The sequence below is a fragment of the Oncorhynchus tshawytscha genome, linkage group LG17, assembly GCF_018296145.1.
Source record: "Oncorhynchus tshawytscha isolate Ot180627B linkage group LG17, Otsh_v2.0, whole genome shotgun sequence".
NCBI lineage: Eukaryota > Metazoa > Chordata > Actinopteri > Salmoniformes > Salmonidae > Oncorhynchus > Oncorhynchus tshawytscha.
Window position 1 is genome coordinate 18686760 of NC_056445.1, and position 13123 is coordinate 18699882.

At 41.9% G+C, this 13123-nt stretch overlaps 1 protein-coding gene across 1 annotated transcript in view; it reads left to right on the forward strand.

The window, feature by feature from the left end:
- Nucleotides 1-13123, forward strand: part of chpt1 (choline phosphotransferase 1) — a 20622-nt gene continuing 7499 nt past the window's right edge. Inside the window, exon 1 of the mRNA XM_024377207.2 lies at nt 1-472. Within this exon, the coding sequence (XP_024232975.1) occupies nt 233-472 (240 nt within the window). The 5' untranslated portion in view covers nt 1-232. The remainder of the gene's footprint in view (nt 473-13123) is intronic.

Consider the following 13123-nt stretch of genomic DNA (forward strand, 5'->3'; position numbering starts at 1 on the left):
CATTCCCTTCCGGAGACTTGCTTCCTGCTGAAACGCAATTCTCAATCACAAACGGAAAAAAATATCGACATTCATGGTTCCGCTCTAGAAAAATTACTATTCACACGTAACTGCCAAATGAGCAAGTATTTTCTGGGCGATCGCGAGAAGATATCAGTGCCTGAAACCCACAGGAACGTCAAGAGTATCGCTGGGTGATTGGCTACTTTTCGTAGCGCCGAAGCTGAAAACAATGCCACATTTCTTGTGGCCGGAGCCGCTATCAGCCGCACAACTCAAGCGGCTAGAGGAGCACAAATATAGCGCGTCGGGTCGATCCCTTTTCGAACCTCCTTGTCAGATATATTGGAATTGGCTGGTCCAACAAATTCCAACTTGGGTAGCGCCCAATACTCTGACTATAATTGGACTGGTAATAAATATAGTCACAACTGTAGTGTTGGTGTTTTACTGCCCAACGGCAACAGAGGAGGTAAGTGTTTTGCGACCTTGGGGGGGGAGAAACTTTCGAGTAGACATGTAGCAACACCCCATGACAGCATTGTAACGCTCTGAGATCATGTGTAACATTGTTGCAACTCGAATCCATTTACAGCACTTTTGTTATTTTACAACTGCTCAAAGCGTCGGAATAGTTGGTGGACAATGTGCACAGTCCACTATCTAATGTTTTGTTCCTCGGGAAGTTTGTCTAATAGCCTATGGTTGTTGACTTAATTTATTTGCTTGATTAAAATGCCAAATAAGAGTTAGTGTCAAAGTTGCCACCATGTTTGCTCATCCACTCACAAATCAAGTGAATAGTAATTTTAAGGTAACTGGGAGAAAGTCTGGCTGAATGTTTGTTCAAGGAAAACTAAAGTAATATTAACTTTACCTATTGCAAGTTTAAACTTTGATTGGATCATGTAAAATAAGCAAATCGATAACAATAGGTATGCAACTTCAACCATAGTCAGCAAACCAATAACAGGGCGAATACGTAGGTTTTAACAATGCCACGTGTTCATTCTATGACCTGTCATCCCCTTGGTTCGATTCTCTGAAGAGAGAGAGAGAGGGTGTGGGTGAACCTACCCTTTGCCTGTTTGGCTTCTTTTCTGTCCTTTGTATGGTGTGCGTTCAGGCGCGTGTCTCGGGTATTCAGAGACTAGTTACAATATGTTTATGAGTACTATACCTTTGTCCACCCATCCCACAGTACAGATTGGAATCTCACCACGAACACAAAGTCCAGATTCCATCAAGCTCCAGGCAGGTTTGTGCAGCAGACAATTCAACAAGGGCATTTTATGTGCAGCACAAGCTGTTGTGCCAATGCAGCCATGGACTCACATGTAACCTGTCGCCATCTGCATTCTGTACATTCAGTACAGCTTTGAATAACTAGATAAAAGGGCTACCTGGCCTTGACATAAACTGCAGCATACACCACTGTCACTGACCAACTAAAAATATGTCAAGGGTCATCCTGTACGCCTATACTCAATACCGAACTTGCCTGAGAGCCATGCGACTAAGATGACTACCTGTGTACAGAAAGGGCTTTTTTGGGGGGGGGCAGGGGTTACTGAAGAGCAGTTTGTTGTTGGTAGAGGAAGGGACTGGAAAACAGCAGGATATCTAGAAAGAGAAAAAAACTGTCAAAATAGTTGTGGTGGACAAACACAGGCCAATACAGTAGTGTTGTGTTGAGAGAACACAGGCAAGTACAGTGCAGAGAGAAGTTAGACCAGTACAGTACATTGCAACCGCGTGGGCCCGGGCCCACCTACTGGAAAGCCAGGCCCATCAAATCAGATTGGGCAATAAAAAAATACCAATTTCTCTTTGCCCCATGGTAAACATTTTGTAGAATTTCAGAAAGCCGTTTTCATATATATATATATATATATATATATATATATATATATATATATATATATATATATATATATATATATATATATATATATATATAATGGGAAAAAAAATGTCCCACCCAAATTTCTTGAGGCCCACCCACCAACACATTTCTGGCTACACTACTTGTACATTGTTGTATAGAGATGATAAACACTGATTGTTAGCTCACCCTAATGTCCAGATGGCTGGGAATACTTCAAGTCCCAGTGGTAGGAACTCACACAGTTAGGTCATCTACTTTCCTTTACCATACTTTCACTTTTTGTTTCTTACACTGTGTTTGTGGGGGTGTGGGAGGGTCATTCAAATGAATAAGTTATTGAAATGTCTTTATTGAGGTATCAGGGAATGCTGTGTGCAAAGAGATCATCGCTGTCTTGAAAGACTACAACTTGTCCCGACACTTCCAGACGAAGCATGCAGAAAAATATAGGAATATGTCTTCTTGCCAGCATACTTGGGGTCCAACATGCACGCTGCGGAAGTCTTCACGCTTTTTGATGTATTTCAGAATGGCAGTTTTCCTCAGTGAAGTGGGCAGGGCATTATGGATTTCTTATTTTACATCTGCAAGTAGAGTCTGAACTCGAGGTCGACCGATTAAGATTTTTCAACGCCAATACCGATTTATTGGAGGACAAAAAAAGCCGATAGCGATTAATCGGCTTTTAAATTTTTTTAAATGTGTGTATATATTTCTATATATATAAACATTTTTGTAATAATGACAATTGCAACAATACTGAATGAACACTTTAATTTTAACTTAATATAATACATATTATGGGCTTTTGGATGGGTGTTCTTAAGGTGATTCCACAGGTTGGTGGTATTTTTTGATTTAGCCGTTGCTGACCCCATGCTTACATCTTTATCACAAATAAGACACCTTGCTTTCCCTGGTGCCAATTCCATGTCATTGTCCTACACTGCTTTTCTCTGCCATCTGTAAAACACACAAACAGCTCTTAAGTGACAATGATACTGAAGAGTCTGCTTAGGAGACACTTAAACTCTATTTTTATTCAAACAGTTGAGAGTAAGTTACCTGTGATGAATGTTGAAAACAAAAACTGTAACACAGACCTTATTTGAAGTAGATCAAGACATTCTCTATGGAAGACATGAACGGCAAAATAACGAAGGAACCCCTCAAGTTCAGCCGCAACTTATTACAGGAGTCGACTATTTCTCTCTAAACCATATACCTTTAACTATTACGAGCCTGCTGCTGCCTACCACCCCTCAGTCAGACTGCTCTATCAAATATCAAATCATAGACTTAACTATAATAAACACACAGAAATACGAGCCTTAGGTCAAATGGAAACTATCACCTCAAACAAAACATTTATTCTGTTCCGTATTTTATCTAACGGGTGGCATCCATGAGTCTAAATATTCCTGTTACATTGCACAACCTTCAATGTTGTGTCATAATTATGTAAAATTCTGGCAAATTAGTTCGTGGTCCAAACTGTTGCATATACCCTGACTCTGTGTGCAATGAACGCAAGAGAAGTGACACAATTTTACCTGGTTAATATTGCCTGCTAACCTGGATTTCTGTTAGCTAAATATGCAGGTTTAAAAATATATACTTGTGTATTGATTTTTAAGAAAGGCATTGATGTTTATGGTTAAGTACACATTGGAGCAACGACAGTCGTTGATTGATTGTTTTTTTTATAAGATAAGTTTAATGCTAGCTAGCAACTTACCTTGGCTTACTGCATTCGTGTAACAGGCAGGCTCCTCGTGAGGCAGGTGGTTAGAGCGTTGGACTAGTTAACTGTAAGGTTGCAAGATTGAATCCCCCGAGCTGACAAGGTAAAAATCTGTCGTTCCTAGGCCGTCATTGAAAATAAGAATGTGTTCTTAACTGACTTGCCTAGTTAAATAAAGATTAAATAAAGGTGTACAAAATAAATACATTTTAAAAATCTGCAAAATTGGTGCCCAAAAATACCGATTATCGATTTGTTATGAAAACTTGAAATCGACCCTAATTAATCGGCCATTCCGATTAATTGGTCAACTTCTAGTCTGAACATCAGACAGAATGGCATTGTCTCCCTCAATCTGTGCAATGGCTACTGCTATAGGTTTCAGGTGTTTCAGGCTGCTTGCCACTCTCTCCCGAAATACATCATCCATGAGGATCCTCTTGATGCGGCTGTCCATATCGCCAGACTGTGATATGGCCATTTCTTGGAGACTCCTTCCCCTCAAGGAGACTGTCAAACATGATGACAACATCACCCCAACAGGTGTTGCTAGGCAGCTTCAATGTGGTGCTCCTTGTTCTTCTCACTTTGCTTGGTGAGGTAGATTGCTGCTATAACTTGATGACCCTTCACATACCTAACCATTTCCTTGGCTCTCTTGTAGAGTGTATCCATTGTTTTCAGTGCCATGATGTCCTCGAGGAGCAGATTCAATGCATGAGCAGCACAGCCAATGGGTGTAATGTGAGGATAGGACTCCTCCACTTTAGACCAAGCAGCCTTCATGTTCGCAGCATTGTCTGTCACCAGTGCAAATACCTTCTGTGGTCCAAGGTCATTGATGACTGCCTTCAGCTCATCTGCAATGTAGAGACCGGTATTTATGTTGTCCCTTGTGTCTGTGCTCTTCTAGAGTACTGGTTGAGGGGTGGAGATGTAGTTAATTATTCCTTCCCCACGAACATTTGACCACCCATCAGAGATGATTGCAATACAATCTGCTTTCTCTGTGATTTGCTTGACCTTCACTTAAACTCTGTTGAACTCTGCATCCAGAAAATGAGTAGATAAAGTATGTCTGGTTGAAGGGGAGTATGCTGGGCAAAGAGCATTCAGAAATCTCTTCCAATACACATTGCATGTGAGCATCAGAGGTGAACCAGTTGTATACACAGCTCGAGCAAGACATTCATCAGCACTTCTCTAACTACGTTCCTCCATTGAGTCAAAAAAAGTTCTGATTCCAGGAGGACAATTAGCTGTTGCTATCGATAAGATTCATCATCATTTTCACCTCGAATAGAAGTAGAGGGACTTTTGTCAGAGGTTGCTTGTGAGCGCTGAGGGAACTTCATGCACTTGGCCAGATGCTTCTGCATCTTTGTTGCATTCTTCATGCATGATTTGGCACAGTATTTGTAAATGTACACAGCTTTTCCTTCTATATTAGCAGCAGTGAAAGATAGTGCCCGTGGCTTTTTTCTGTAATGATTAGGAAAAAATGAGTTAAATCCAAATACAATTCCATGTACAGATAAATAGTTAAGCAGTTAGATTAAACAACTCCTTTGTAAGATGAATGTTTTAAAATGAAACATGTATGGAAACCGGTGAACACTCCTCAGTTAGCAGGCTCAAGCAAGCTAAAACCCACATGGTAGCAAAAACTAACTAGCAGAAGTTGTTAGCAATGATTTAAACACACTTTGATGTAGGCTACTATTTACTAGTTAACAAAAAATCATGTATGTCATATTAAATATATTCTTCCCACCCAGTATTGTAATCAAAACTTACCAGAAAGCATGTAGTCCTTGGCTCAGACAGTGTAGTAGTGTGGGCTCAATAGTATCTCATTAGTGTGCAAGATCTTGAGAATCAGCTGTACATGTGATGGAAGAATGCACTGTGCATGTAGAGGGTTGCAATTCCATTGAATTTGGGATAGTTTAACCAAAATATGCCACAATACCTAGAATTGCCTTGTGTATCCCACAAAAAAGGTTCACTGTTATAAACAAACTTTTTTTTAAATGAATTTAAGCAAAATACCCCAAATTCAAACCCTTTGCAACCTTAGACATAGTGTGTTGAGGACATCGCAGAGAATATGGAACAACAGTTGAAAGACAAGGTAAAGGATTTCACCTATTTCTCCTTGGCCCTGGATAAGAGCAGTGATGAACGCGACACAGGGCGCAGTTGTTGATATTCTTACCAGGCATAACCCCAGACATTGAAATTACAGAGGAGCTTGCTTCAGCGCAGTCAATGAAGACGACAACCACAGGGAAATATTTATTGAAGGAGGTTAATAAGTGTGTGGCCAAGCTGGGACTGAGTTTTGAAATGTTATCCAGCGTGACCACTGATGGGTGCCCAAACTTGACAGGAAAAAAAGTTGGCCTTTTGGAGAGGACACAAGATCAAGTAGCTGAGCTGAACCCAGATCAGAAAATAATTTTCTTGAATTGCATTATTCATCAGGAGGTGCTCTGTCAAAGTGTTCTGAAAATGAGCCATGTTGTGGATGCATTCACTAAAGTGGTAAACTTCATAAGAGCAAAATCTTTAAACTACATGCAGTTTGTCTCCCTGTTGGAAGAGACCAAGTCGGGTCATGCAGATCTCCACTACCACACAAACGTGAGATGGCTGAGTTTGGGGAAGGTGCTTAACTTCTTATGGCTGCAGGGGCAGTATTGAGTAGCTTGGATGAAAGGTGCCCAGAGTAAACAACCTGCTCCTCAGTCTCAGTTGCTAATATATGCATATTAGTATTGGATAGAAAACCCTCTGAAGTTTCTAAAACTTTGAATGATGTCTGTGAGTATAACATAACTCATATGGCAGGCAAAAGCCTGAGATGAAATCCAAACAGGAAGTGAGAAATCTGAGGTTGGTATATTTTCAACGCAGGCCCTATTGAATTCACATTGGGATATGAATGAGGTTGCACTTCCTAGGGCTTCCACTAGATGTCAACCGTCTTTAGAAACTTGAATGAGGCTTCTGCTGTGCTGTGGGACTGAATAAGAGCTGAATGAGTCAGCTTACTGGAAGTGAGCCATTTTCTGGTCACGTGCATTCCACATGATATCGACTTGCGTTCCATTGCTTCTGTAGACACAAAGGAATTCTCCGGTTGGAACTTTATTGAAGATTTATGATAAAAACATCCTAATGATTGATTCTATACTTAGTTTGAAATGTTTCTTCGACCTGTAATATAACTTTTTGAAGTTTTTATCCAAACGCATGGGCGTTTGGATATGTGTACCTAATGCTAACAAAAGTAGATACTTGGACATAAATAACGGACATTATCGAACAAATCAAGCATTTATTGTGGAACTGCGATTCCTGGGAGTGCATTCTGATGAAGATCATCAAAGGTAAGGGAATATTTAATGTGATTTCTGGTTTCTGTTGACTCTAACATGGCGGCTAATTTGATTCATTTTCTGAGCGCCGTCTCAGATTATTGCATGGTTTGCTTTTTCCGTAAAGTTGTTTTGAGTTCTGACATAATGGTTGCATTAAGGAGAGATATCTATAATTCCATGTGTATAACTTGTATTTCTGTTGAATCGATGTGGCTATGCAAAATCACTGGATGTTTTTGGAACTAGTGAACGTAACGCGCCAATGTAAACTCAGATTTTTTTTATATAAATAGGAACTTTATCAAACAACATACATATATTGTGTAACATGAAGTCCTATGAGTGTCATCTGATGAAGATCATCAAAGGTTAATGATTCATTTATCTCTTGTGTGTTTTGTGACTCCTCTTTGGCTGGAAAAATGGCTGTGTTTTTCTGTGGCTTGGTGGTGACCTAACATAATCGTTTGTGGTGCTTTCGCCGTAAAGCCTATTTGAAATCGGACACTGTGGTGGGATTAACGGTATAAGATATATGTATGTTTGAGGAATTTTAATTATGAGATTTTTGTTTTGAATTTGGCACCCTGCACTTTCACTGGCTGTTGTCATATCATCCCGTTAATGGGATTTCAGCCCTAAGAAGTGTTAAAAGGGTGTAGGACCTGAAGTAGAGTGCTGAGTTTTTGCAAATGAAAGGAAAATATTATGTGGATTTCCCTCAACTGCAAGATAAAGAATGGTTGGCTGACTTTGCCTTCACCGTGGACATCATGGCCTTCCATGAATGAACTGAATTCCAAACTACAAGGGAAGGGCCTTTTTGATGTACAGATGTACAGCCTTGTCAAAGCCTTCAAGGGAAAATTACTCCTCCTGACCCACCAAGTACTCCAAGGTGGCATAGCAGTTCAGACGTCTTTTGTCCTTGTCTTGTCGTGTCCTGTGTATGTATGTATGTATGTATGTATGTATGTATATGTGTATATGTATGTGTGTATGTATATATATATATATATATATATATATATCTCATTTTTCACATTTTCTTTTTATTTTCCATCAACTCATCTTCAAAACACTCTCCTGCAACCCGCCTCACCAATTTATATTTATAAAAAAGTATTATTTACCTCAAATCTGTAATCCTCCAAGAAGCTAGCCTGAAACTAGCCAGAAGCTAATCAGAAGCTAGTTCAGAAGCTAGTTAGCTTCTTTACTGGCAAATCGTTAGTATTCAGCTAACCACGGTTTGTGGTCATCAGCTATCCTTTAGCTCAAATCTATCGCCAGTTCTGTACGGCGCAGGGCGGCTCGGAACGGAACATACCGGACCAATTTTTCTCTCCATGTCCCTGGATTTCGACTGCTCTCTGGACATTCATACCCGGATCTCACAGCTAGCTAGCTGCTATCCGTGTGACTATCGGCCTTCGTCGATTCCGGAGCAAACATCAATTATTCCGGAGCTAGCCAGCTCCGTCAATCACTCCTGAGTTCCATCAATCACTCCTGGGCTGCAGTCACCTATCCGGACCCGTTTTACTGCCTACGCGGAGCCCCACCGGGCCTTCACAACTGGACTGCCAACGTTATCTACCCGAAGGAGATCCGGCTGGCTCCTTCCGTCGCGACGTTACCTGAACGTCTAACCGTTAGCTGTCTTACCGGCTGCTATCTGAATAGACAATCGGACAATTTATTTATTTTTATTATTATTATGTTTTCTTCTTGGGCCTCTAACTATATCTATTGTTTTTATTTTTGTTGTTGTTGTGTGATTTGGATTAATCCCCTCTACCACACGGAACCCCACTAATCTACTGAGAGGTGGCTAACAACAGACCTCCATCCTATGCTAGCTTGCTACCGATGGCCTGGCTAGCTGTCTAAATCGCCGTGACCCCCAACCAACCTCTCCACTCACTGGACCCTTTTGATCACTCGACTAAGCATGCCTCTCCTTAATGTCAATATGTCTTGTCCATTGCTGTTCTGGTTAGTGTTTATTGGCTTATTTCACTGTAGAGCCTCTAGTCCTGCTCACTATACCTTATCCAACCTATTAGTTCCACCACCCACACATGCAATGACATCTCCTGGTTTCAATGATGTTTCTAGAGACAATATCTATCTCTTCATCACTCAATACCTAGGTTTACCTCCACTGTATTCACATACTACCATACCTTTGTCTGTACATTATACCTTGATGCTATTTTACCGCCCCCAGAAACCTCCTTTTACTCTATGTTCCAGACGTTCTAGACGACCAATTCTCATAGCTTTTAGCCGTACCCTTATTCTACTCCTCCTATGTTCCTCTGGCGATGTAGAGGTGAATCCAGGCCCTGCAGTGCCTAGCTCCACTCCTATTCCCCAGGCGCTCTCTTTTGACGACTTCTGTAACCGTAATATCCTTGGTTTCATGCATGTTAACATTAGAAGCCTCCTCCCTAAGTTTGTTCTATTCACTGCTTTAGCACACTCTGCCAACCCGGATGTTCTAGCTGTGTCTGAATCCTGGCTTAGGAAGACCACCTAAAATTCAGAAATTTTAATTCCAAACTACAACATATTCAGACAAGATAGAACTGCCAAAGGGGGCGGTGTTGCAATCTACTGCAAAGATAGCCTGCAGAGTTCTGTCCTACTATCCAGGTCTGTACCCAAACAATTTGAACTTCTACTTTTAAAAATCCACCTCTAAAAACAAGTCTCTCACCGTTGCCGCCTGCTATAGACCACCCTCTGCCCCCAGCTGTGCTCTGGACACCATATGTGAACTGATTGCCCCCCATCTATCTTCAGAGTTCGTGCTGCTAGGCGACCTAAACTGGAACATGCTTAACACCCCAGCCATCCTACAATCTAAACTTGATGCCCTCAATCTCACACAAATTATCAATGAACCTACCAGGTACCTCCCCAAAGCCTTAAACACGGGCACCCTCATAGATATCATCCTAACCAACTTCCCCTCTAAATACACCTCTGCTGTCTTCAACCAAGATCTCAGCGATCACTGCCTCATTGCCTGCATCTGTAATGGGTCAGCGGTCAAACGACCTCCACTCATCACTGTAAAACGCTCCCTGAAACACTTCTGCGAGCAGGCCTTTCTAATCGACCTGGCCGGGGTATCCTGGAAGGATATTGATCTCATCCCGTCAGTAGAGGATGCCTGGATATTTTTTTAAATGCCTTCCTAACCATCTTAAATAAACATGCCCCATTCAAGAAATGTAGAACCAGGAACAGATATAGCCCTTGGTTCTCCCCAGACCTGACTGCCCTTAACCAACACAAAAACATCCTATGGCGTTCTGCATTAGCATCGAACAGCCCCTGTGATATGCAGCTGTTCAGGGAAGCTAGAAACCATTATACACAGGCAGTTAGAAAAGCCAAGGCTAGCTTTTTCAAGCAGAAATTTGCTTCCTGCAACACTAACTCAAAGTTCTGGGACACTGTAAAGTCCATGGAGAATAAGAACACCTCCCAGCTGCCCACTGCACTGAAGATAGGAAACACTGTCACCACTGATAAATCCACCATAATTGAGAATTTCAATAAGCATTTTTCTACGGCTGGCCATGCTTTCCACCTGGCTACTCCTACCCCGGTCAACAGCACTGCACCCCCAACAGCAACTCGCCCAAGCCTTCCCCATTTCTCCTTCTCCCAAATCCATTCAGCTGATGTTCTGAAAGAGCTGCAAAATCTGGACCCCTACAAATCAGCCGGGCTAGACAATCTGGACCCTTTCTTTCTAAAATTATCTGCCGAAATTGTTGCCACCCCTATTACTAGCCTGTTCAACCTCTCTTTCGTGTCGTCTGAGATTCCCAAAGATTGGAAAGCAGCTGCGGTCATCCCCCTCTTCAAAGGGGGGGATACTCTTGACCCAAACTGCTACAGACTTATATCTATCCTACCCTGTCTTTCTAAGGTCTTCGAAAGCCAAGTCAACAAACAGATTACCGACCATTTCGAATCTCACCATACCTTCTCTGCTTTGCAATCTGGTTTCAGAGCTGGTCATGGGTGCACCTCAGCCACGCTCAAGGTCCTAAACGATATCTTAACCGCCATCGATAAGAAACATTACTGTGCAGCCGTATTCATTGATCTGGCCAAGGCTTTCGACTCTGTCAATCACCACATCCTCATCGGCAGACTCGACAGCCTTGGTTTCTCAAATGATTGCCTCGCCTGGTTCACCAACTACTTCTCTGATAGAGTTCAGTGTATCAAATCGGAGGGTCTGCTGTCCGGACCTCTGGCAGTCTCTATGGGGGTGCCACAGGGTTCAATTCTTGGACCCGACTCTCTTCTCTGTATACATCAATGAGGTCGCTCTTGCTGCTGGTGAGTCTCTGATCCACCTCTACGCAGACGACACCATTCTGTATACTTCCGGCCCTTCTTTGGACACTGTGTTAACAACCCTCCAGGCAAGCTTCAATGCCATACAACTCTCCTTCCGTGGCCTCCAATTGCTCTTAAATACAAGTAAAACTAAATGCATGCTCTTCAACCGATCGCTACCTGCACCTACCCGCCTGTCCAACATCACTACTCTGGACGGCTCTGACTTAGAATACATGGACAACTACAAATACTTAGGTGTCTGGTTAGACTGTAAACTCTCCTTCCAGACCCATATCAAACATCTCCAATCCAAAGTTAAATCTAGAATTGGCTTCCTATTTCGCAACAAAGCATCCTTCACTCATGCTGCCAAACATACCCTTGTAAAACTGACCATCCTACCAATCCTTGACTTTGGCGATGTCATTTACAAAATAGCCTCCAATACCCTACTCAACAAATTGGTTGCAGTCTATCACAGTGCAATCCGTTTTGTCACCAAAGCCCCATATACTACCCACCATTGCGATCTGTACGCTCTCGTTGGCTGACCCTCGCTTCATACTCATCGCCAAACCCACTGGCTCCATGTCATCTACAAGACCCTGCTAGGTAAAGTCCCACCTTATCTCAGCTCGCTGGTCACCATAGCATCTCCCACCTGTAGCACACGCTCCAGCAGGTATATCTCTCTAGTCACCCCCAAAACCAATTCTTTCTTTGGCCGCCTCTCCTTCCAGTTCTCTGCTGCCAATGACTGGAACGAACTACAAAAATCTCTGAAACTGGAAACACTTATCTCCCTCACTAGCTTTAAGCACCAACTGTCAGAGCAGCTCACAGATTACTGCACCTGTACATAGCCCACCTATAATTTAGCCCAAACAACTACCTCTTTCCCAACTGTATTTAATTTTAATTTATTTATTTTGCTCCTTTGCACCCCATTATTTTTATTTCTACTTTGCACATTCTTCCATTGCAAAACTACCATTCCAGTGTTTTACTTGCTATATTGTATTTACTTTGCCACCATGGCCTTTTTTGCCTTCCTTCTCACCTCATTTGCTCACATTGTATATAGACTTGTTTATACTGTATTATTGACTGTATGTTTGTTTTACTCTGTGTAACTCTGTGTCGTTGTATCTGTCGCACTGCTTTGCTTTATCTTGGCCAATTGTAAATGAGAACTTGTTCTCAACTTGCCTACCTGGTTAAATAAAGGTAAAATAAACGGTGAGTTCTCGTCATTTTGAGGATTTCAAAGTGTTGGAAAATGACATGGTGTTGGTTTCCTCTCCTTTCACCTTCAATGTGGATAACGCTACCACTGACCTGCAACTTGAGCTTATCGATCTTCAGTCTGATGCAGTGATTGGAGAAATATTGAAAACGATGTCACTGACGAGGTTCTATGCATCTTTCGATGAACAACACTTTCCAAAGGTTAGGAGTCATGCTGAGAATATGTTTGTACTGTTTGGGTCAACATATGAATGTAAACAGACATTTTCAGTGATTAAATATAACAAGTCAAGGCACAGATCATCTCTTAGTGACTCTCACCTCTCAGCAACCCTGCACATAGCAACGTCAGAAACTATACCTGACTTCACTGCTCTTGTCAATGCCCATCAGACTTCACTCCTCACACTGAGTAGTTTTTAAATGTAATTTTGAGCTCTCTCTCTTGTGTTAACAAGAGTTCTGTCCGTGGTGCTGAATGCA